Source organism: Aptenodytes patagonicus, chromosome 26, assembly GCF_965638725.1.
Source record: "Aptenodytes patagonicus chromosome 26, bAptPat1.pri.cur, whole genome shotgun sequence".
Lineage (NCBI taxonomy): Eukaryota > Metazoa > Chordata > Aves > Sphenisciformes > Spheniscidae > Aptenodytes > Aptenodytes patagonicus.
The window spans coordinates 2,317,271-2,339,949 of record NC_134974.1 but is presented as its reverse complement, the minus strand read 5'-3'; the positions used below and the strand labels follow the sequence as shown (position 1 = coordinate 2,339,949).

General features: G+C 58.9%; 2 protein-coding genes across 4 annotated transcripts; one reads left to right on the top strand and one right to left on the bottom strand.

The window, feature by feature from the left end:
* Positions 1-4,190: 4,190 nt before the first annotated feature.
* Positions 4,191-7,804, bottom strand: PEX11B (peroxisomal biogenesis factor 11 beta). Of its 2 annotated transcripts, none has more exons than XM_076360012.1 (6): positions 7,697-7,804; positions 7,429-7,544; positions 7,108-7,309; positions 5,851-6,676; positions 4,878-5,753; positions 4,191-4,491 (listed from the first exon to the last, which is right to left on the bottom strand). In XM_076360012.1, exons 1-4 carry the CDS (start codon positions 7,750-7,752, stop codon positions 6,310-6,312), a joined length of 741 nt encoding a protein of 246 aa, XP_076216127.1. In that variant the 5' UTR covers positions 7,753-7,804; the 3' UTR covers positions 4,191-4,491; positions 4,878-5,753; positions 5,851-6,309. The 2 variants fall into 2 exon arrangements, with proteins under 2 accessions (XP_076216127.1, XP_076216128.1); XM_076360013.1 differs by lacking the exon at positions 4,191-4,491 and having other exon boundaries at positions 4,753-5,023; positions 5,655-5,753.
* A 783-nt stretch (positions 7,805-8,587) lies between these two features.
* On the top strand, positions 8,588-22,589 carry LIX1L (limb and CNS expressed 1 like). Of its 2 annotated transcripts, none has more exons than XM_076359750.1 (6): positions 8,588-8,927; positions 14,652-14,815; positions 15,896-16,036; positions 16,793-16,888; positions 18,636-18,713; positions 21,403-22,589. In XM_076359750.1, the coding sequence occupies exons 1-6, from the start codon at positions 8,588-8,590 to the stop codon at positions 21,583-21,585; spliced, it is 1,002 nt and encodes a 333-aa protein (XP_076215865.1). In that variant the 3' UTR covers positions 21,586-22,589. The 2 variants fall into 2 exon arrangements, with proteins under 2 accessions (XP_076215865.1, XP_076215864.1); XM_076359749.1 differs by having other exon boundaries at positions 18,882-21,407.
* Positions 22,590-22,679: the final 90 nt, after the last annotated feature.

Genomic DNA, 22,679 nt, shown 5'->3' with positions numbered 1-22,679 from the left:
CGGGGTGGCAGGCGGTGCGGCGGGACGGGAGGAGGACGGTTTTCCGTCCCCGGCTGGGGGAGCCTCCTCCTGCCCCCCGCCCCCCCCCCCCGCCCCCCCCGGCTGCACTTTGCCCCCCCCCGGGGAGGTTTGCAGCGACGGGCCGTGCCAAGGGCCCGGCTCACGGTGAGGGGGGGGCTTGGGTCCCCCAGAGCGCCCCCCCCCACCCCACCTGCACCCCGAAACGATGTGACCTCGCGTGCCGGGGTCCGGCGCTCCCAGTCCCAGCACCCCCAGCCCCAGCACCCCCAGCCCAGCCCACCGCCCCCCGGCCAGCCTGGTGCCCCCAGTCCAGCTCAGTGCCCCCCAATCAGCCCGGCACCCCCAATTCAGCTCAGCCCAGCGCCCCCAGCCCAGCCCAGCCCAGCACCCTAGTCCAGCCCAGCACCCCCAGCCCAGCTCAGTGCCCCGAATCAGCCCAGCACCCGCAGTCCAGCCCAGCCCAGCGCCCCCAGCCCAGCTTGGTGCCCCCCAATCCAGCCCAGCACCCCTAATTCAGCTCAATACCACCAGCCCAGCTCAGCACCCCCAGCTCAGCACCCCCAGACCCAGCTCAGAGCCCCCAGTTCCAGCTCAGCACCCCCAGATCCAGCTCAGAGCCCCCAGATTCCAGCTCAGCACCCCCAGCCCAGCTCACACCCCCCAGTTCCAGCACCCTCAGCCCAGCTCAGACCCCCCAGTTCCAGCCCAGCACCCCCAGATCCAGCTCAGAGCCCCCAGTTCCAGCTCAGCACCCCCAGCCCAGCACCCCCAGCCCAGTTCAGTGCCCCTGGTCCAGCATCCCCAGCCCCCCCCCCCCCCCAACACCCCCAGCCCAGCTCGGCACCCCCAATCCAGCCCTCCCAGCACCCCCAATCCAACCCCCCCCCCCCCCCCCCCCCGTGGCTTGGCGATGCCCTGGCTCCATCCCTCGGCACGCAGGGGGTCCCGGGGTGGCGGAGGAGATGGGGGGGGGGGGGGGGTGTCCCCCCCACCGGCTCCAGCCCCCTCCGCTGGAAAGCCGAGCACCCCGGGAGGAGGCCAGGCGCCGGCCAAAACCGGGGAGACGCCCAGAAGACCAACCTCGAGCCCCCCTCCTTAATGAGCGGCTAACGGAGGCCTTCCTCCGATTAACGGCGAGTTCTCCCCGTCCAGGGGTTCTGTGGAAGCCCGAAGAGAAAACACGCAGAAAAGCAGGTGGAAAACGGCTCCGACCGGGTGTTTCCAGGCTCCGCCGCCGTGAGCCGGGGGGGGGGGGGGGGGGGGGGGTCCGCCGAGCCCACCACGGTGGCACCCATCACCCCCGGCACCTCCTGCCCGGCGGTGACCAGTCCCGGCTAATTAACGGCGATTAAACTTCCCAGGAGGGTTCCCGGGTGCAGGTTTCGGTTTCAGGGTTTTCTCTCGCCTGGGACAGGCCCGTCGTGGGGGGGGGGCCGGGGAAATAAAATCCGAATTAGTTGTAATGAGTTGAAGGAATAACGGGAATTAGCGGGAAGGGGCAGCTCAAACCCAGCCCCTGCTCCCCCGAGGCAGGATCTGCGCCCTCCTTATGGCCCCCAGCCCCATACACCCCGGGATAAACCCGTGTTTTTATTATTAAAGACCACCCTGCTGCGTAATCGGGGTATTTTGGCCCAAAATCAAAATCAAACAAAAATTAGGGACAAAAATTAAACAAACAGGAAAATTAAATAAACTAAACATTTCATGTTTACATATATATAAGCAAACCCAGGATCTGCGCCCTCCTTATGGCCCCCAGCCCCATACACCCTGGGATAAACCCTGTTTTTATTATTAAAGACCACCCTGCTGCGTAATCGGGGTATTTTGGCCCAAAATCGTAGACTGAAGAGGAGCGTCGGGGGCTCCCGCGTCCTTTAATCGCCGCGGAGATGCTTCCGAAAGGGAAAGCAAGACACGGGGGACGGAGGTGAAATGGGCGTAGGGGGACGGACCCCCCCCCCCCCGCCCCTGGCCCGGTGACCCTGGGACCAACGCGGAGCCCGGGGGGAGCTCCGTGCTCCGGCAAAACCGTCCGCGGAGCCGGAGCAACGCCGGGACGGGGTTTCGGCGGCAGTCGAGGGCCGGCGGCGGGCGAGAGGGCCGGAGGAGGCGGCCGGGATGGGAAACCCGAAGGGGGGGAGAAGAAGGGTCCCCCCCCGGCCGGGTCTGGGGGAACGGTGGGCGTTGGGATGCTGCCTAACCCCGCGAAGACCAGCTCCGAGGAGGCGGGGGGGGGGGGGAGCCGGCGGGGGGTTCCTGCTCCTGCAAAAAAACCTCCTAAACCCCTTCACTTTCATTTTTTATAAGAAAATCAGGGACAAAAATCAGGGACAAAAATCAGGGACAAAAATCAGGGACAAAAATCAGGGACAAAAATCAAACAAACAGGAAAATTAAATAAACTAAACATTTCACGTTTACATACATATAAGCAAACCCAGGCCTGACGTCCACGTGTTTCTATTTTTGTAGTCGTGCGTAACACAAATTCCCCCGAGCCCCAGACCTCCGTGCCCCGGCGCGGGGCGGAACGGCGAGGACCCCCCGGATCCCCGGCAGCGGGGTGCCCCCCGTCACCGCTACCCCCCTCCCAAGCCCCCCCCCCCAGCCCCACCCTCCGGTACCGGCTAAGGCAGGCCCTCGCCCACCCTCGCCGTGAGGGGTTTTCCCCTCGCTAAGGGGATTTAGGGTTCCTTAGGAGCCGGGAAGGTGGAGCTCGGGGTGGGGGGACCCCCCTCCCCCCGTTCCCCAGCACGATGCCCGGGGTGCGACAAAGTTTGTTGGGTCTCAGCCGGGGGGGGGGGGGGAGGCCATCGCTGGGCTCTGCCCATCCCCAGGCCGTCGAGAAGGCGCTGCGCTTGGATGGACGGTGGCGTCCCGGTCTCGCGGCATCTGCGACCCGCTGGGCTCGGTGGCGGCGATGGCAACCGGCACCCGTCGTCTCGGTGGGCGCCAGGGTGGGACCTGCGGCACCGGTGGGTGGCCCTCGGCGAGGAGGGCCGGCTCTCCTGGAGGTCTCAGCCGCCAAAACCCGCCACCGGGGCCCCTGCTGCTGGAGGCGGTGAGAGCCGCCGGCATCCCCGGCATCGGCTGGGGCGTCTCGGCCGCCTTTGGCCGTCGCCGGATGGGGTGAGCCTCCCCCCCCCCGCGGCGGCTGTGATGGTGGAAGCAGATTTAGGGGGACGGCTGGCAACCCGGAGTCCCCGAGCCCTGCCTGACCCGGGCCACGTCCCCGGTCTTGCCGCGGCGGAACGGGAGCAGTGCCGGGTGCCCGCGGTGCCGGCAGAGCCATCCGAGCACAGGGACGTCCATCCGTCCGTCCCTCCGCAGAGCCGAGGCGACAGACAGAGGCTTCCCATAGCCGGGGACGCGCTGCGGGCTTTGCCGAATCACTCAATAAACCGGCCGTGGCTAAACACCCCCCCCCCAGAGGTGCCGTTTGTCCTACGTGGGTACCGGGAAAGCCGGGAGCACCCCGCCGCGGTGCCGGAGACCTCCCGTACCCATCTCCCGGCCAAAGGGAACCAGTCCCAGCCCCCTTCCCTCAGGCTGGGCGTCCAGAGGCAACCCGTCCCGCCGGGGCCCAGCACCGGCAAAACTCACTTGCCCACAGCGGCCGAGCTGGAGGCGGCAAAAACCGCCCGGAGAGGGGGAGGAAGAGCTCGAGGAAAAGACGAAAAACGAGCTCGTTTCCCTTCCCGGCTTCTCTCCACGCACCCTCCGTCGGCTCCAAAGCGCGGCGGGGGGACGCCGGAGCGTCTCGTCGTCTCGGTGGAGACGACTGGAGCAAGAGCCGGGGTCCTGCCGGGCGCGTGGCCAAGCCCCGACGCCCCCGGATTGGGACCGAAAAAGGGTTGGGGGCAGGAGGCCCGGCGCAGCCCTAAGGAGCCCGCGGCTCGTCGCCACCGCGGCGGGAGGGGAAGGGGGGTGGGAAAAGGGGCTGCCGGTGCCTCCCCCCAGCGACGGTAACGGCAAAGACCCTAAATATCGGGGTGGGGGACACACACACACGGGTCCCCCGGGTGTCCCCGTCACTCACTGCCTGGGATACCGGGGAAGGCGCGTCGGGAGCGAGTCCGAGAAGCCCGTCCCAGGACGGGCCAGGCGCCGCGGGCTGCGCGTTCCTCCCTCCGGGATGACGAAGACACGGGAAGACGGCGGCGTCTCGGCAGCTGGGCTTTAATGACGAACTCCGCAAACCGGCAGAGGACGGCGGGCGGGCGGCCGTTTACACCGCGGTATTTACAGGCGAGCGAGGAGCGGGAGGCGCCGCGCGGCCCTCCGCCGTACCTGCCGGGTTAAAATACCGCTCCGAGGCGTTGAAACGGCCGCGCGAACAGCGCGCGGAGAGGCCGCCGCCCGTGCCAGGGACGGCCGCCTTCCGCTCTCGTAACCCATTTACCTTCTCCACCGAGAGTTCCAAGTCTCCGAGCCCAAGCCGAGATTTCGCCCGAGCCCTTTACCCTGAGCCGAGGGGGGGAATTGGGGGGGGGTGGGGGGTGGCCCAGCTTTCACCCTCCCAATGCCGGGGTCCGAGCGCCTCGCCCTGCACCTTCCCCAAGTCGGTTTGCAGGCAGAAAAGACCCCGCGTTCTCCCACCCCGCTGCCACCTCCTTCGTTACCCGGCCGAATTAAACTCCCTCTTGCTAAAGCTCTGGCTAGCTGGGCTCGGTTTTGGGCTGCAGGAGCCCCCCCACCCCCCCACCCCCCTTCCCCGGCGACTCAGCCTTTTCCCCTGCCCCTATCGCCCCAGAGCCCACAGAAAACCGGGAGATGCCAAACGGAAAGCGCCGGGCGAGGTCCCGGAGCCAGAGCCGGGCTAACAAGCCTTCGCCACCAGGCAGACGTACCTGGAAGCGGGCGAAGCCCGAGGCTGTTCGCGCGCGGAGCCGCTGGAGCTCAGCGAAAACACCAGCGGGTTTTAAGAGCACGCGGGGTCGCTCGCTCCCTCCCTCCGTATCGCCCTCCCGGGGACGGACCGAGGAAGATCCCACCTCTGGATACAAATAATCACCAGCTCTGAGCGCGTCCTTCGCTCTGCGGTTGAGTAAAACACTCTTCAGAGCCGGGACAAGCCCGCCGCCCGGCACAAGCGGCGTTATCCGGCGTCACAGAAACCAAGGAAAACGGGCAAATCCAGCGAGGTGGCAGGGCCGGCTCAGAGGGAAAAGCAGGGGTGGGGGGAAAACAACCGACGCAGAGAATCGCGGCGTCGAGCTGTCCCCTCCCCGGTTTATCCCACCACGGCAAAAATAAAGAGCCACTAAAAGGGACGTCAGAGAAGGAAGCCGCAGCAGAGGCTCAGCAGGGTGAACCTGCGCCGCTCCGGGCAGAGGGAGGGAGGTGGATGCACAGGTCTCGGCTTCTTCGTGGCAGTGGGGAAGAGCTCGGGCTGCCCGAGTCGCCCTTCTGTTCTCGGCCGCAGAGAAATCCAGGCGGGGAGGGGCCGGGAGCGACCCCCAAGGCTCGGCGCGACTCGCTGCAGTCGCTTCTTTCCCCACCGGGATCGCGGGGAAGGCGCAGGCAAGGAAATATTCTCCCTACGGGGAAACAACCTGCCCCGACCTCGCCTCAAACCCCACGACCAGCCGGCAGAGCGGGACCGGCCGAGACCCCGCGGGACTTACCCCGAGTTCACCTCCGAACGCCCAGCTGGGTACGGCTCGTCTGCGGCCCAAATCCTTTCAACTCACCCTCTCTTTCTCTCTCTGCCTGCGCTCAGATTTCTTAAAAGGAAGATAAAGTGTCAAAACGGGTGTCGGAAGCGCCCGGCCGGCGCTAGACTCACCCCCCACCCCACGGTTTAATCCCCCACCCACCCACCCCGAGTCTCCCTGGAGGGAGAAGCGCCCAGCGACGCAGGCAGCCTTCTCCGGCCCCGAATATTTCCCCGTCGGCTGGCTCCGGGATAAGAGACACACACACGCACCCCCCCTCTAAAGAGGGAGGGGAAAACGTTAAACCCTAAAACGGCCAGACAGGCCCTACAGTCGGTGGGGAGAAGAACCAAATTTAAGTCCGTCGAGTATCGCCCTTCCTCGCTGGCGACGCAGGGAGCCGGGGCAGCCGGAGCAGGTCCCCCCGCGGGCTCCACCGCCGCTAACTCCCCTCCCATCTCCACGGCCCCTGGGTTAAAGGAGCCAGGCGTGACGCGAACGCGCAGCCGGCCCCGACGGGACCGAGACAGTCAGCTTTAGTCGTGTCCCAGCCCCGGGAGGAAACAACCCCCCCCAAATATCTGCCTACGCTGGCTTCGAGGCCGGAGGCAGGCTCTGAGAACAGCTAAGGCTTCAGTTTGAGCCAGGGGTGAAGGATGGTGAGGATGGAGAGGACGGAGGAGGTGAGGCCGCACAGCCCCACAAAGCCCGGGTTGGTTTTGTACAGCCCCAGCTTGTCCAGGGGGATAAAAAGGTCGCAGGCGTTTTTCACCACGTCCAGCAGCAGAGGAGGGTTGTTCCGAAGGACGTTGATCAGAAGCCGGAGCTGGATCTGCAGCCTCAGCCCCAGCTGCTGGAGCCCGTCGTCAGCCCGGAGCTGGCGCCCGTTCTCGCTGCCTTTCGCTCGCCTCCCGCCCGCCTCACGCTCCATCAGGAGCCGGATCTCGTAGGCGTCCCGGCTCAGGTTCACGACGAGGGCAAAGAGGTAATACCTGGAAAAAAAAAAAAAAAAGAGAAAAAGAGGGGAGAGGAATGTTGGGGGGTGGGGGGAGAGCAGAGTGAGGGGGGCAAACGGCGCTGGGGAGCGCCGTCTGCGACGCCGGGAGCCCCCCGGCCGTTTCCCCTTCAGCCACAAAAATAAAACGCCTGGGGGAAGGAAGAGTCCACGTTCCACTGAGAGCGGAGGGGCTGAGCCGGGCCTGCCAAGCTCTCTGCCGTCGGTACGGGGAGAGGGGAGGGGAGGGGAGGGGAGGCCCCTAGCACGCAGCGCTGGGCAGGGAGCTCAGACCCCTTCGTCTGCCCCGCTGCGGACCCCCCCACCGCCCCCCGGGACAGCGGAAGGGAGGCGAGAAACCTGCTCTCCCCCTGGGGAAGCGCGCTCGCCGCTCAGCCGGCGGCTCTCGCCGCTGCCCCAGCCCCTCACCTGAAGGACCTCTGGCTCCACTTCTCCTGGTCCACGCCGGGGACGAGCCCCGTCTTCCCCGCCCAGAGGACGTTGTCGCAGGCGAAGTACATGGCCCTGTTCAGGTGGCCGAGGGTGACGCAGAACCGCAGCACCGTGTCCGACAGGTGGATGGCCCGTTTCGCCGCCTCCAACGCCTCGGCCGAGCTGCCCAGGCGCAGCACTGCGGGACAGACGGACGGAGGGTCGGTCGGTCGGTCGGCGGGGGTGCAGGGTGGGGGGGGGGGGGGGGGGTGTGCCCCACTCCCCCCCCCCCCCCGGCACCGGGCCGGCCCCACTCACGCTTGCGGCCCAGGCTGAGGTGAGCCTCCAGCTGCCGAACGCTGGCCAGGAGCCCGGCGCTCGCCCCGTTCCTCCGCAGCGTGTCCCCCGCCAGGGCACAGGCGTATTGCGCGGCCCTGCAAGAGACGGCGCGGCGTGAGGAGCCCCCGCCGTGTGTCCCCCGTGTCCCCCCCCCGCCTCCGGGGCCTCCGTGACCGCCCTTCCCCGGGACCCCGGTGGGGTGAGGCCGGGGCCGCCCCGCCCCGGAGGCAGAGCGATAGCCCCGCACCTGAAGAGGCGCTCCTTGGCCTGGCTCTGGGCGCTGAAGCGCACCCAGGTCTCCATGGCGGGGCCGGGGGCGTCGCTCCCCGCTGCGGGGGCCTCGGCGGGAGGCGCGGGGCGGCGGCGGCGGCGCGAAGCCGCTTCCGGGAGGGCGACGGAAGCCGCCGTAGGTCAAGGCGGGCGCGGAGGGAGGGCACTAGCGCCGCCTAGCGGCCGGGCGGGCGGGGGGGGAAGCGCAGAAGAGCCATGCCGCCCCCTTTATGGCCGCGCAGCTCGTCCCCATTGGCTGGATGCGCCGGGCCCCGCCCTTTGCCACCAAAACAGAGGTCGTGAATGGGCGATCGCGACGGTCTCCGCCCCTAAATCTGTATCGAGGCCTTTGACTGGTTAGTTTTTCCATATGCCGCCCCCTTCTCCTGACCAATAAGAACGTGGCTGCAATTCCCCGCCTCCTTCCCCGCTGCTTTGCATTTTGATTCGTTCTTTCCTCTGTCATTATAATCAGCCCCGCAGTACGACTGGACAGCGATCCTCTGAGCCCCGCCCCCTCGCCGTGTCGCTCACTTGTGATTGGGGTACGCAAGGAGAGCGCGCCCCTCCCACTCCACGCCCTACAAGCGTGTTCTGATTGGCCGCTCCCCTCCTCGGCCCGCCCGCCTTCGCGGTCCTCTGCCCTGCGATTGGCGTGCTGCCGCTTTCACCGCCTCCCTCCCTCCACCCTCCCTCCGCCCCGCCCCGAAGTCCCGTCCCCCCCCCCCACCGTGCTGCCACTGGCCAGCTCCCGCTGCCGTCCCGCCCCCTCCCTGAGGTGATCTCCACGCCCATTGGGCCCTCGGGCGGTGAGTGACAGCGGCTCCGCGGCGGGGCTCTCCCTCGGAGCGGGCTGGCGGCGGCGACGATGGAGTCGGTGCGGGCGCAGCGGCTGCAGCCCGGCGTGGGGACGCTGCGCTCCCTGCGGCCCGGCGTCACCGGGGCCCCCGCCGCCGCCGCCGCCTCGGCCCCCCCGCCGCCTCCCGCCCCTCCGCCCGCCGCGGTGGCGGCGCCGCTGCCCGCCGCTCCGCCCCCGGCCGGGCTGGGGTTGGGGCTGGGGCTGGGGCTGCCGCCGCCGCCTCCCCCCCTGGGGCTGCAGGGACCCGCCGCGCCGCCGCCGCCCGGCGCCGGGCCTCCCGCCGTGCTGCGGGAGGCGGTGGAGGCGGTGGTGAGGAGCTTCGCCAAGCACACGCAGGGCTACGGCCGCGGTGAGCCGGGGGCGGGGGGGGGGGGGGGGGGGGCGGGCAGCGGCGGAGCGGGCCTGGGGGCGGGCTGGGGGCTCCGGGGGACCGATGCCCGGGGGGGCTGAGGGCGAGGGACCCGGGGGGAGACCCTTTTCCCGTACGTGGCCCCTTCTGGCCCCGTTTCCCTCCTGTCGGCTCCCCCCCCCGGGGGGGCTGCCCTCCCGCCGCCCTCGCCCGGGGCTGGCTCTTCTGCAGCTTGAGCCGGTTTCTCCCTTGATCTTACTATTATCCCCCATCGCCCCCTCCCCGGGAATGGGATCATCTCCCCTCTCCCACGCAGTCTGTGCCCCCAGGGCTGGGGCTCTTCTTTGCCCCTTCTCTTCCCCCCCCCGCCCCCGGCCCCGGCTCTGGAGCCCAGGCGCCCCACGACCCGTCCCATCGCTGTAGGGTCTGGGATCTTCTTGGGGTGTTCCCCTGTCAGCTCCCCCTTTTCCTTCCAGCCTTGTGTCTGGGATTCTCCTGTCCCTCCTTCCCCGTCAATTCTCCCTCGTCTGGGATTCCTGTTGTAACCCGTTTTCCTTGGTCCGTGCAACTCTTCCCCCTTCTGTCTTCCCCAGCGTGAGCTTTAAGGTGTGGACCTCTCCAAGACCCTCTTCCTTCCCCGGGATTCGCATGGCAGCCTTGCCGGGTGAGGGCCCTGCTTCCCTTTGCTTCCCACCGCCGAGCTTTGAGCGCCCTTTTCCCTGCAGGTCTGTGAATTAGAGGGAAGAAGAGAGTCGGGAGCCTCTCCCGTGGCTGTGTGCTGACGTTCCCTATCCCAGCGGCGTTCAGCCGGTGGTTTGCCCGTGTGACGGGCTAGAAGGGTGACCGAGGAGGCATCCTCGACTGCTGTCGTTAGGTTAAACGTCGGTAATAATAAGCGTTTTGTGCCGTTTGTGGAGGCTTTCCCGGTGTCTGCTGCTGTCTCAACCCTCGTGCTTGGGATCTCCCAGCCCTGCGGAGCGAAGCTCGTATGATTTGGGCGACGTTAAAGGTGAGCGTGGGGAGGAAAGGAGGATCCCTGCTCCGGCCCGATCTGTCTGGGGCTGCTCGTGCCAATAACGAGAAAGCGAGTAAAGTAAAACGGCTGAGCCTGTGGTTTCTCTGGGTCTGCCTCTTCCCTAAGGAGTCTCGTGGTTTCAGAGGTCAAGCTTGAGAAACATTCACGGGGTCTCCTTTTCTTAGAAAGCTCTGTGGCCCCTTAAATGCAAACTTGTGGGTTTTTTCGGGATCAACCATTTCCCGAAACCTAATTTGATGCGGTTTTTTTGCTTTTGTGAATTAGGGAAAGAAGACAAGGTAGGGGTAGGCAAGCATATAGGTGACGACGCAGGCAGGCGTAGGAACTTGAGCTGGGCAGACAGTTCCCTAGCTTGTTGGTTTAAAGCTGAGGAGGTTTCCTACTTGTGCTGTACCTGCAACAGGTAAACGCGTGATAAAGTTAGAGAAAGTGGAGGCTGTTTGGGGGTTTTTTTAATGTTTTTTAGATGTTTTTTATCTTTTTAAGACGGAGGATTCTTCTCGTGCCGTAGCGCTTTCAGTCCTCTGTACGTAATTCCTTTACTTCAACTCGATGTCGGGACAAAAAAAAAAAAAAAGGCAAAAAGCTCATTTCTTTCGAGGAAGGCAGCAGCGAAGAGGGCTCCGCTGGGCGATCCTTGGCCGTTCCCGGGGGCCGCGGTTTTCCTGGGGTCCCCCTCGGTTCTGTGCTCTGCACGGCTGCACCTCGTCGGTGAAAAACCCCACGGCTGGGAGGAGAGATCAACTCTGCAGGCTTGCTGGTGCTGGAAGAGGCTGTTGCGGGGGTGTTAAGTACTCCACCACGCTCCGGCGCCGCGGGGCTCCAAGTATTGCATCAGAGGCGCCCGGTCGTGCGAGAGCCCCCGGAGGAAGCTCAGATCTGGGTTTCTTGTACGGTCCTTTTTATTTAAAAAAGGGAAAAAAAAAAAAAAAAAAGAGTTCAGAAGCGAGGAAGAAGGTTAAAGCGCATATTTTACTGGCCCTGTGATGGAAAGAATCTTCCGCCCCGCCCGAAAGGAGACACTTTGCCACTATTTTGAGTTCCCGACTTCTTCCGGCTTACGGCAGCAGGTCCAACGGAGGCGGTCGTACGCTTCCAAATGGTGAGCGCTTGGCAGTCAGCGCCACCGGCGTGCGGGGGGACCGCTGCTCGTCTGGCTCCGGAGGAGCTCAGCGCCATGTGGAATCACTTACCCTTCTGTATTTAATATGCAAGTCAGATGTGCTATCGTATACACAACGCCGGGATACGGGGTTGCGCTCCAAAGCAATAAACAGATACGACTGGTGGTCAGAGCAGGCTCTGCTTTGTGTCTCCCAGCTTCTCTTCGTCTTTTCTCGGAGTGGCAAATCCGAAGGGTAAGCCTCTGGCAGGAGCCGCCCCGTGTGGGTTAAGCCGTGCTCTGTAAATCTGCGGGTCTCCCCCACGCAGACGGGTGACAAAGGTTTTCTCGAAGATCAGCGTTTCCAGTTCCTGCCCTCAGGAACGCAAGCAAACAGATAAAAAAGGTACCGGCTGATGCCGATAGCAAGAGTTCCGGAGTTTTGAGCTGGGAGGGAGACTTGTTCTGCTTGCAGGCACTTAAAATAGCTTTCTTTACGTGTTGGGTTTCCCGCTAAACGCGACCTCGTGTGCGGTGCAAAGAGTACGTCGCTTCTTCAGCGTCTTTACCTGCGTTCAAACCATCCAGTCGTTCTCTCTGCCCTCTCCCCGGCCCGAGCGCTGCGCTGCGTTTCGTGCTCCGTACGGGATTAAAATCCTTCGGGGTGCAGGAGGTGTCCCTGCCTTCTCGAGGACCGTCCTCTCGCAAGCGCGAGACATAACGGGATTTAGGATGCTTTCTGAAAAGCAAACTTCACTCCTCCCGCCTCCTTCCCCCTCGTCGCTATTTCGTGATTTACTGGGAGGAGGGGGGTGAACGAGCAGGCTGCAAGTCATCGATCCAGAGCAAATTCAGACTAAGATTTCACTTTGGATTCAGCACGCTGCAGTGCCCAGCCGGTGTTCGTCTGCTGAATACGACGTCGTGCGGCGTTGTGGCTGGAGCTGCGCTGGGAAGGAGAGGGTAGACGGGCAGATCTCTGTTCGTAGCGACGCGGTTTGCTCTCCAGCCCTAGAAAAGCGTATTGTTCTGAAGCATTTGTAGAGTTTCAATGAGGTGTTTTACTCCCTCGTCTCCTAAAACCGTCCTGCCTGCGGCAGCTGGGAGCATTGAACCTAGTCTGTGAAGAAAACCTCTTTTGGATGCTTCTCAGCTGTCTGACCTATTGCTCCAGTCGCTAACGAAGCACCCAGCCGGTGTCCGGCCTAGAGGAACCCTTGTCTTGGGCTGAAAACGCAATTCCGTGCCCGTGCACGTGTTGCGCGGCATTTCCTCGTTGACCTGCTCTTGACGCCAGCTTCTCAGACTTCACTAAATTCAACCAAACTAGAATTCCTCTTGAGTTTTCAGAGTAATTCCGTGCGTCGTGGGAATTTGCGTTGCCTGACGTAGCTCGGCTTTCTCTGCAGTTTCTTGTGTGGTCGCTGCTGCGAAGTCGTGCGTGTCCCTGAAGCCGTTATTGAATCGGGCATTGTCTCCCCAAATCCGTTGGGGATTACGCGCATGACTTACACTGTCCCGGGGAAGGGAATCTGCCCGGATGGATGGGAATTCTGTCTGGGTATTGGTGCCCTGGAGAACTGGCAGGGAACCGTGTATTGTTTGTACGGCTTTTTGTTAGTCTTCAGTGGAAAATTGCCCCCGTCTCGCATGTTTCATCAAAAAAAAAAAAAACCCAACCCAACCCCAAATTAAACTTGAAAACAATCCAAAGCGACTGCTTTATGAACAAATGCCCTGAAAAGCCTGTGGTTGAAAGAGGAGGGAAATGCTTAGCGAGGAACTACTGTGCTAGTGACTCCTCGCCCGGCTTCATCTTACAGAAAGCAATAAAACAAAGTAAAAGGCTCGAGCTCGCTCTCTTCCTGAAAGCCGCCTGGCTGCGGACCTGAAAAGCCACAGCACCGTGTGGGCAACCGAAAAGCTAAGCCGGGGTGGCTCGTGATGGACTCGGCATCTCGCACTCGCGCGCGGCCTCAAATTCACCTCCCTTTTGTGTCTTACCCCGGGAGACTTTGAGAAGAGCAGCCTCGTCTCGCTCGGTGCTCTGCCTCGGTGCTTGCTGCGCTGCGTACGGCTCCTCACGGGAGAGCTTGCGTGGGGGTTTGGGGGTATTTTTCTCGTTTTGCTTGAAAGGAGAACTCGGGGGTGGAGCCCTTTTAACAGCTCTTGCGTTAGCGAGGGGTTGCTGTAATCTGTTTTGCAGATCGCCTTGCTTCAAAGCGATCGCTGAGATTCAGAAGGCTCAGAGAGGGAGCGCTGAGGAAGAGCTGAGGGCAGGCTTTTCCTGCAGCTACCTGTCAAACTCTTCAGCGCAGGAAGAAGCTTGGAGCAAATTCGATGGGAATCGGAGCGTTAGACGCTACGAGGGTCATTTTTCTTGCCCAAACCTTGACAAGGTAAAGGGTGGGTAATCAAAGGAAGTCCTCGCGGCGCTGGGTGCTCAAAAATGAGGAGAGAGACCGGACAGCTGCCTCGTTGCCGCAGCACCTCTAGTTCTTGCATGCCTATTGAAATGAGACGAATTTAATCTCGTGGATTTGGGCCGCAAGCTGATTGCCGCGAGGGCCGTGTGCATTGGTTGGCTGTGCACGGTGTGGACTAGCTGCTGGGTCCTTAAAGCTGGGTAAGTGCTCGAACCCCGTCTAGCAAATTTGGTGCTCCGGAAGAGGTGCCTGCTTAAAAACGACTTCTCCTGAAAAGACTGCAGTTACCGAAGTCAACGAGGGCTAACGTCGTAGGCTCTGGTTTCCTAAGCGGGATGGAAAAAAGCACTTACTGTAACAAAGCTAACCCTGGTCTTAGCCTGTGATTCACCGTCAGGTTACACGTCGTCATTGTCCCCCGTGCCGAACGGCACAAACGAGATTCTCCGAGTAGATGTTTCCATTCTCCTCTGTGCTGTTGTTGCACGCTCTCGATGTGGCAGTCAAATACTCCCACCCAAATTACAGGGAGTTCTGCCAGAGGGCCTCAGCTGGGTAGCTTTACGCCTCAGGTCGCTTCTCGTGTCTCCGTCGTGTCGTTCTGAGCTGGGTACGCGATGTTCAGCATAAAGGCAGGTGGTTTCTGCGGGTCTGACAGTGCACGCGCAGGTCAGCTGCCGTGTTTTTATCTTAAATGTAAGAATGTCAATATTGAGGATCCGGTGAGGCAGGTGGGCAAACCCGCTGAGCCTGTTGACAGCCCTCTTACGGAGGAAAAATGCCTCGCTGCCCTGCTGCTTTGCAGCCTTTTTCCAGTCCTCTTCTGAAAGCTTCTCCCCAAGTCTGCTGGAACGAGAAGAGCTTTTCTGTAGGAAGCTTTGGTTTATCACCCGGCGGTTCTCCTTAGGTTCCTCTCGCTGGGAGAGGCGTGTTTGTGTTGACATCGTGCACCTACAGCTTCCCTTGAAGCCAAGGGTTTTTCATAAGAGACATAACTGAGCTCCCTGGGCAGGGCCCTGCTTGCGTAGGCGGGAATACACCGACATTTATGCTGTTCTGTTTCTGGATGCGGCCGCTCCCGGCGGGTGATACCTGAGGAACCCAGCTTCCCAGGCTCTTGTTTTCTGTGTCTGAACTTGATTCTGTTTCTGTCTCCTCAGTGAACGTCGTGGAGGCCCTTCAGGAGTTCTGGCAGATGAAGCAGTCGCGTGGCGCCGATCTGAAAAACGGAGCTCTCGTGGTGTACGAGATGGTCCCTTCCAACAGCCCCCCCTACGTCTGCTACGTCACCTTGCCGGGAGGGAGCTGCTTTGGCAGTTTCCAGGTACGGTCGCTTGGGCGGAGGCTCTCCCTGCGGGGCGGCTCGCTCTCCAGAGCAGCGCCCTGAGAACCTGTCCCCAGCAGAATTAGTGCTCAAATACCTTCCTGCGGTGGGCACAGCCTTAACGTTTTCCTGCTGATCTGAAGCGTGAGAATGACAAGGGTCTGACTGTAACCCTCTTTAACGTCACGCTGGCTGTTAATGTTCCTAATTGCCTATGAAACGCCGCCCCGCTTCAGTGCGGGAAGGTTTGGCTGTAAATTTTACTTTGCTGTACGTGCTGCATTCCCTACACATGACTGACTTGGACCTCAGCAGGGCTGAGGTAAGATACGTGGTATCGGAGAAAACTGTTAGATTGGCTGGTTTTGATACTTCGTTCTCCTTCCCGGGATTAAGCAGTGGGAGGTATTTACAGGATGCGGCTCGGACAAGCTGGTAGAGTAATATTTCCTTGCGAGGGCTCTGGGTTCGACCCAGAACCTCTTCTCAATATGCCAAAAAGACCCTAGAAATCAAATCGTAACACTGGATCGATAGTTTCTCCCCTCTTTCTGTTTGAAAGGAAGATGTCCAACCCAAATACCTCACCCGAAAGGTTAAGGTCCAAAAATCACAACGGGTCCTGACTGCGTTTCGGATTCCTTTGCTGTAGTGGCTTTAGGCAGTTACTCTCTAGTCTTGGTTTGAAGATCGTATCCAAAAGAAACAGTTCTGGCAGCTACACGGTCTACCCATCCTGAAGAGCAGTCCTGGTGCTTAAGAGTGATTTGGTTATGTTTTCGTTTTAAGCGAATTAATTTTGTTGACGATCTGATCGGCGGCGTTTCCTGATGCAGATACTATGTGCTGAGTTCAGCTGCCTGCCTAATTTTTGTGTTTAGCATGGTTGGGATAGCTGTGGTTTAAAACCAGCTCCTAATGATTTCAGGATGTCTGAGAGCACGACTTTCCAAAACTACACAACACTGCCACCTAATTCCCATTTCGTGTGTCGGGGGGGAGAAGTTTGGAGCACGGGGCCGAAGGGAATCTCGCTCATCTCGCTGTCTTTCTGTCCTGATGGTGTCTGTCTCTCCTCAGTTCTGTCCGACCAAGGCCGAAGCCCGAAGGAGCGCGGCGAAGATTGCGCTCATGAACTCGGTCTTTAACGAGCATCCCTCCCGGAGGATCACAGATGAGTTCATTGAGAAGAGTGTTTCGGAGGCCCTGGCATCTTTCAACGTAAGGCTTTTCCGTGCCCAGACGGCTGCAGTTGATGGGGACGGATTGACGGGGGGGGAAAAAACCTCAAATCACGGGAAGAGAAGTTTTCTTTTACATCTGGAACTCTTTATGGCAGGTTTTTTTCAGCGACTTCTGAGTATTAAAACTTTTAACTATAGCCCTAGTTCTCGTTCTCCTGCTTCCCCTCCCACACCGTCTCACACTCTTCTCGAGTTTGATTGTGCTGCCCTCAGATCAGGCGGGGCAGGATAATAAGACTGAGATGTTGATTCACGCGGCCCTTCTGTGACCGGGTTGTCACGTTGGCTAGCTTTCGTTAAACCAAATGTTTTCCAGAAACTTTAGTTTCTAGGGGCGGGAGCTTTGCATTCTTCTTTTACCGCTCTAATTATACCTCATCCTGGAGGGAGTTCTTGCTGTGCAGTCACATGGCAGTACCCAGAGTATTGGAGGAGCTTTGAAATCGCCATAATGGGCTGCGGGGGGGGGGGGGGGAAATCCCGTTTCAAGTGGCGTTGTCAAAAGCAGAGCGGCCCGCGGTGCTCCGTGCGAGCGGTAGCGAACCGTGCGAGTATTCGAGGCTGAATTAGACTGGTAAGCGCGTCTGCCGGCACAAGGCTGAGGTGCGTAAGGTTGCCCTCCTTAATCTGACCTGGAATTACTGAAGTGGAGAGGATGTAGCAGAAGTGGCAGGTACCAGGCGAGCCCCGCTTGGTCGGGAACTGCAGCTCTTCTCTGAAATGTCTCTTGCAGGGCAATCGAGAGGAAGCCGATAATCCCAACACCGGGATCGGTGCTTTCCGCTTCATGCTGGAATCCAACAAGGGAAAATCAATGCTGGAGTTCCAGGTACCGTTCATAATTTAATTACGCGGTTCAAGGGGTGGTTGGTTCGATCTTTCAGCTACATCCGTAGTGCTTTACACTCGAAATAAAAGTGGGGCTTTCCTCTTAGAACGCAACTCGGGATTTGTGGCACTTTCAGGTGCTGGTACAGCAGCAGAAGACTTTGAATTGGGCTTCTCTCTGCAAACGCTCTTCGGTGTTTGCCTGGCGCGGTGCTGTGAAAGGGTTGTGCATTCTTCTGATCCAGTCTTTTCAGTGACGTGGCATTTAGGTAGCCGGTGCTGGAGGTCCAGACGATGCCTCCGGGTACCTTAACTCACGGCATTAAGCGAGCCCTTTCGTTTGGGGGTTTTATCCTCTCCCGGTAAAACGGGAGAGATCTCGCTTCTCTTAGGAAAGCTGGTGAAGATCTTTCATCCAAAGACATTTTGATTGTGAAATTAGGAGTCTTGATTACTGTCGTTACATGCCCTCAAACCACAGCGTTATCTGAGCAGTCTCCGTATCCTACTGAAATATGCTCGGTCTGTCTCTCGTTACGACAAAACATCTGCGAAGTGAAAAGTACAAACTGCCGAGGGAAACTGCTATAACACTTATCAGTTCTGGTTAATGGAGCAGAAGGAGTCCGTGCAGAGCAGATGACTGAGAACTGAGATTCTTCTGGGCTTTATTCCAGCCTTTCTGAGGAACCTGCTCCTACGAGCAGAGCAGAGCAGCCAGGTAAACAAGACCGTTCAGGGCACTCTGAATCCTGCGTGTGGCTTGATAGCCTTTGGGCGCCCTCCTCCTTGTCCGTCCCCGCGCCTACAGAGACATTATGACGGTGCTTTGAGGTTCGTGAATCCTTTTAGTTTAAACTCGGGCTTCAAAAGTAGCTCGAAACGATCCTCGTGCAGACGAGTTGACTTGTAAGTGCACCAGCTGGAAGAGGATTTTTAGAAGAGGAGAAACTCGGCGGTAACTCTGCTCCAGACAGCGAAGCAGGGTTTGGATGCGTCTCAAAGCAGGCGCCTTAAGTCTGTAGCGTCGCTGTATTTGGGGTTCTTCGCTGTCGGCAAACTTTTCCCGAAGCTGACTTCTTGCCTGGCTCGTTTCCCTTGAATGGAAATACTCAGTGGGCGGAAGACAGAAGTGTTTATATTAATGGGCCTGTTTACACAGGGTGACTCCGTTAGGTATATTCCTCAGGCTGTGTTTGTGTTCGGGAAGCCTAACTCGTCGCTGGGAGTTCATGAAGCGGAATTTGTGTGGCCTTGAGAGAGAAACGTTCGCTTGGAAAACATTGAGATTGTCACCTGCCCTGGCTGGTGGTTTAGCTTGGAGGCTGCGAGGTGGCAGAGCCTTGCTTGCAGAATCCCGAAATCCCTGGGGCAGAGGGAAGCATCAGCGTCTTTGTCTCCTCTCTAATCCACTCATCTGGTCGGGGGGGGTTTGTCTAGCGGGGTGAGCCCGGCTTTGCCCTTGCATCCTGGCTCCTAGGACGTCGGTGATGCCTTCCGCCTCCCCTGCTTCTGTGGTTTTCTCGTCTTTTTTGATAAATCTTAACTCATTAATGCTGGAAGTCCTTTGTGGACTCCGGAGTTGCAAACGTACTCTGTGATCCTTGCAGTTGCGAAGGACTGGGCGCGATGTCTCAAGGTCCTTCTCGGCTTCTTGTTCCCATAGCTAGAAACTAGCTCGACTACTTGTGAGGCTGAATCCTCGTCCCCGCGTTTGCTCGCAGCCTGACTGCCTCTTGCCGTTGCAGGAGCTGATGACCGTCTTCCAGCTGTTGCATTGGAACGGCAGCCTCAAAGCCATGCGGGAGAGGCAGTGCTCACGGCAGGTGAGTCCGGCGTCTCGAGCGGTTGTGCTCTAGGCGCGTTCGGGTCGCAACGACCTTCTCCTTAAGCTCCCTTAGCTGGCAGGGGAGCCAGATGCTACTAAGCGACGTGTGTCCCGTGTAGCGACTTGTCTTTCCTAAGCTCCCCCCGCCTATGTCCGTTACCACCAGGAGGTCCTGGCTCACTACTCCCACCGCGCCCTGGATGATGACATAAGGAACCAGATGGCCATGGACTGGGTGAACAGGGAGCAGAACAGCCCAGGGGCCCTTTCCAGAGAGCTGGCTTCGACGGAGAGAGAGCTGGACGAAGCCCGCCTGGCTGGGAAGGAGCTGCGCTTCCATAAGGAGAAGAAAGACATCCTGATGCTGGCAGCTGGCCAGCTGGGGAGCGTGCACTCCTCCAACTGCTAGTCCCTGGCGTGCACGCCGTTCCACTCCCCCAGGCCTACTAACACCTCCGCGCTGACGGGATCCGTCCCGCGTCACGTAAAGCATGTAACGCCTCTCCCAGAATTGTGGCCCGTTTGCACATTTTAAAGAATTTTTTTTTTTTTTTTTTTTTAAGAAAAACAACAAAAAAAGCGCTCCTGTACAGATTTTTAAACCTTTTAATACTTGCTTCTAGACCTACTCCTCAGCCTCCTTTCCGCTAGAGAGTTCCTTCTGTCACTTTCTTTTTTTTTAAAGACGGCGTTAAAAATGCAGCCTTTCAGTATTAACACCGAAGACCCCCGCCGTACGTTGGTACTATATAGTCGGCAGTATTCCACGAAATGTAGCACTTCTGCCAGAAAGCTTCTGTTCTTTGGAGCTGATGCATGTCATGCAGACCTCCTTTTTCTTTTTTTTTTTCTTTTTTCCTTCTATAGTAGAGGGGGGCGTCTATCGAAACTCCTTGATAAGCTCAGTAATTAAAAAAAGAACAACAAAACACAACCACCGACGCGTTCTCTTTAACCCTAGAACGCAAGCTGCGTGGGGGAATACTCCCAAGCACGTAAAAGGGATTTAAAACCGGGATTTTGTTTTGGCCAGACTTAAGCCTGGGGATCGGTCTACGGAATTCCAGCTCCAAGCTCAGGCGGGATTCGCAGGTACCCCTCCAGCTGCCGGTGGCTGTGTCTGTTCCTGCTCTGGCCTTCCGCTCGTGGGGTGGGACGTAGTTCATTCTCTAACGAATGCACCTAACGACAATCTGCAAGGCCCTGCGGTGCTTAAGGGATTGGACTTGGCAGTTTAATTAGTCGGCGCCAGGCTAATTAATCCTGCTCCGCTCCTTTTCGATCCGCTTTGGGTCCTCGCCGCGTTTAGCCCAGTCTGGCGGTGCTGGCGTCCCGTCCCGAGCACCGGCAGTCGGTGGGGGTATGAAGCGGCCGGTTTATTTTGCTGGCAGTGGAGCGTTGGTGGTTTTTTTGGCTTCCCCAGCCGAGCTGGGGAGACGCGGATTTTTTTTTTTTTAAAATCTTGCAAGAAAGGAGAGATGGACATGCTGTTCTCTCCGGAGCCGCTTCCAAACCAAATGTCAGACTTGGCCTTTTCAAGGAAGGTTTAAAAAGCCTTGCCAGAGTTTCAGAACTCGCTAGCAATAAGAGGGGAAACTGCTCAGCTCCTCTCCCCGATGAGGTTTGCGAGTACAAGTTAACTAGAACTGTGCTTAAGTCTTTGTTCACTAGAACTGCGTTCAGGTCTGCTCACTAGAACTGTGCTTAAGTCTTTGTTCACTAGAACTGCGTTCAGGTCTGCTCACTAGAACTGTGCTTAAGTCTTTGTTCACTAGAACTGCGTTCAGGTCTGCTCACTAGAACTGTGCTTAAGTCTTTGTTCACTAGAACTGCGTTCAGGTCTGCTCACTAGAACTGTGCTTAAGTCTTTGTTCACTAGAACTGCGTTCAGGTCTGCTCACTAGAACTGTGCTTAAGTCTTTGTTCACTAGAACTGCGTTCAGGTCTTTGCTCACTAGAACCGTGTTCAGGTCTTTGCTCACTAGAACCGTGTTCAGGTCTTTGCTCACTAGGACCGCGTTTAATCCTTCGAACCAGAGCACAGGTCCAGCCCCAAGCAGCGAAAGCTCCGACTAGGCTTTGGCTTCAACTCTGCTTTGCTTCTGTCAGCCAGATAAAGGGGTCCGACCCTTCGCCGTGCCTAATTTACGCCGCCCAGCTCCCTCCGCAGCTGCCCCCCCCCCCCCCCCCGCCCCGAGAAACACTTTTCGGGGACAATTGTTAGGATTTCTGGTAGAGCAGAGGGCTGAGCAGTTCCTCAGGTCAGCAGATCACGCAGAGCTCACCGTTCCTCGGTGAGGGCTTGGCGCGGGAGGAAGGGAGTGGCGTGGCTGCTGGGCTGGACAAAACGAAGGTGTGGGCTGCGGTTGGGGTTTTTTTTTTTTTAGCCCCCCCCCACCAACCACCACCACCACTACCTCCTTGGCCTGGAGCGTTGGTGCAGCGTAGCCTGGAACGAGGAGAGGGGGTGACGGCGGGAGCTGCGCTGCTCGTGGAGCTGGGAGCGCCCGCTTCGGAGCTTGTTCCCTTCCCTCTAACAGCGGCGATGGGACAAAACGTTGCTGAAACAAAAAAAAATCTCTAGATGCACTATTTTTTTTTTAAAATGAATATACGTATCCGTACTAAATCTATATGATGTTTAGATTTTAAAAAATGCCCTTTCTGACATTAAAGTGTTCCTACAGCTCAAGTTCAGTCAAGAAAGTAGCGACTTCTTCAAGGTCATTCCCCTACCGCTTCCTACTTTTCCAATACCTAGCCCAGAAGAGCCAGCAGCGTCTCGGCAGGAATATAAATGGAAGGCAGACCTCAATTCTCCTTTCTCCAGCGCGGCTTCGAGCTTCCTCCGGTTCTTTTCCCCTGGGTAGAGGTACAAAGCCTTCGGGACTCGGCTGTTTCCGCAGCCAGCCGCCCCTCGCGCCCTCTCCTTTCCCTGCAGCAGCCTCTCGCGCAGTATGTTTGACCGGAGAGGCAGGCGGATATTCGAGCGATAGTCTTTGTTTTGAGATGGAGATTTAAAAAAAATTGCATTATCTGTAGGTATTCTAGTTTTGTATTCTCGTCCTAACAAGCCTATTTTGGTTTTTTTTTTATATATTTTTTTATACGCAGCCTCTTTACACGACAGTATTAATGTTTAACGCGTTTATAAATGTGATTGTAAACGGTGCGGAGTTGGTTTTTGGGTTTGTTTTGGGTTTTTTTTGTCCCGGCTGGCAATATCTAGACCTTGTATTCGGATTTAATCACTTGCCCTAGAAATAGCGCCGAGTCGAACGTCTCCCTGCCAGCGCTTCCACGCCGGCGTGTGGCGTTCCGCCCCGTGAGACGGCGATTTATCCCAGGGCCTGACCTCGCAAGGAAGGGGAACTCCCGAGAAACCTCCCAGCCCCTCCGCCGGCAGGTTTTTGTGCCCTGCCTGGTGCTCTTTGCTTTTCGCCGCGCTTCCGAGTGTTTGGCGCGTCGGGATTTTAATGCTTTTTTAAGCCAAACTCGCTGCGGCTCTCCCGTCCTGCGGCGCCCGGTCGTACGCGAGCTGTTTCGGATGCCTCGCTACTGCCGGCAGCCGCTCTGAAACGGATCGGGGGGGGGGGGGGGATTGAGATGTTTCCATTCGCCCTGGCGGAAGGGAAAAGGAAAACCCGATATTCCGTGGCTTGTGTTTTTGGCAACTTGGGCACCGGTTTTCAGTCTCCGGATCCCGCTCGGAGGGCGATAAAATGAACAAATGCAGGTTTTCTCGGCATCCAAAATGGGTTGTTCTCCTTGTTCAGGCTACGTGATTAAATGCCAAGCTGAAAGGATAAATCGCCGTACGGCGCTGCGGTTTGTATGTATGATTTTATACAATAAAACAATAGATTTTGGGGTAGCTGCCGTGGTGGCTTCTCTCTTCTTCTGGGCCAGAAGGGGCAGATCATGTCCCCGGCCTCTCCTTCGAATCGTCCCTGTGCAGGGGCTT

Coding starts and splice junctions, on each gene's coding strand:
- PEX11B (XM_076360012.1), bottom strand. CDS start 7,752: ATGGAGACCTGGGTGCGCTTCAGCGCCCAGAGCCAGGCCAAGGAGCGC. Junction 7,545..7,696: donor GCCAAGGAGCGCCTCTTCAG/GTGCGGGGCTAT, acceptor CGTCTCTTGCAG/GGCCGCGCAATACGCCTGTG. Junction 6,677..7,107: donor TGGAGCCAGAGGTCCTTCAG/GTGAGGGGCTGG, acceptor TTTTTTTTCCAG/GTATTACCTCTTTGCCCTCG.
- LIX1L (XM_076359749.1), top strand. CDS start 8,588: ATGGAGTCGGTGCGGGCGCAGCGGCTGCAGCCCGGCGTGGGGACGCTG. Junction 14,816..15,895: donor GCTGCTTTGGCAGTTTCCAG/GTACGGTCGCTT, acceptor GTCTCTCCTCAG/TTCTGTCCGACCAAGGCCGA. Junction 16,889..18,635: donor AATCAATGCTGGAGTTCCAG/GTACCGTTCATA, acceptor TTGCCGTTGCAG/GAGCTGATGACCGTCTTCCA.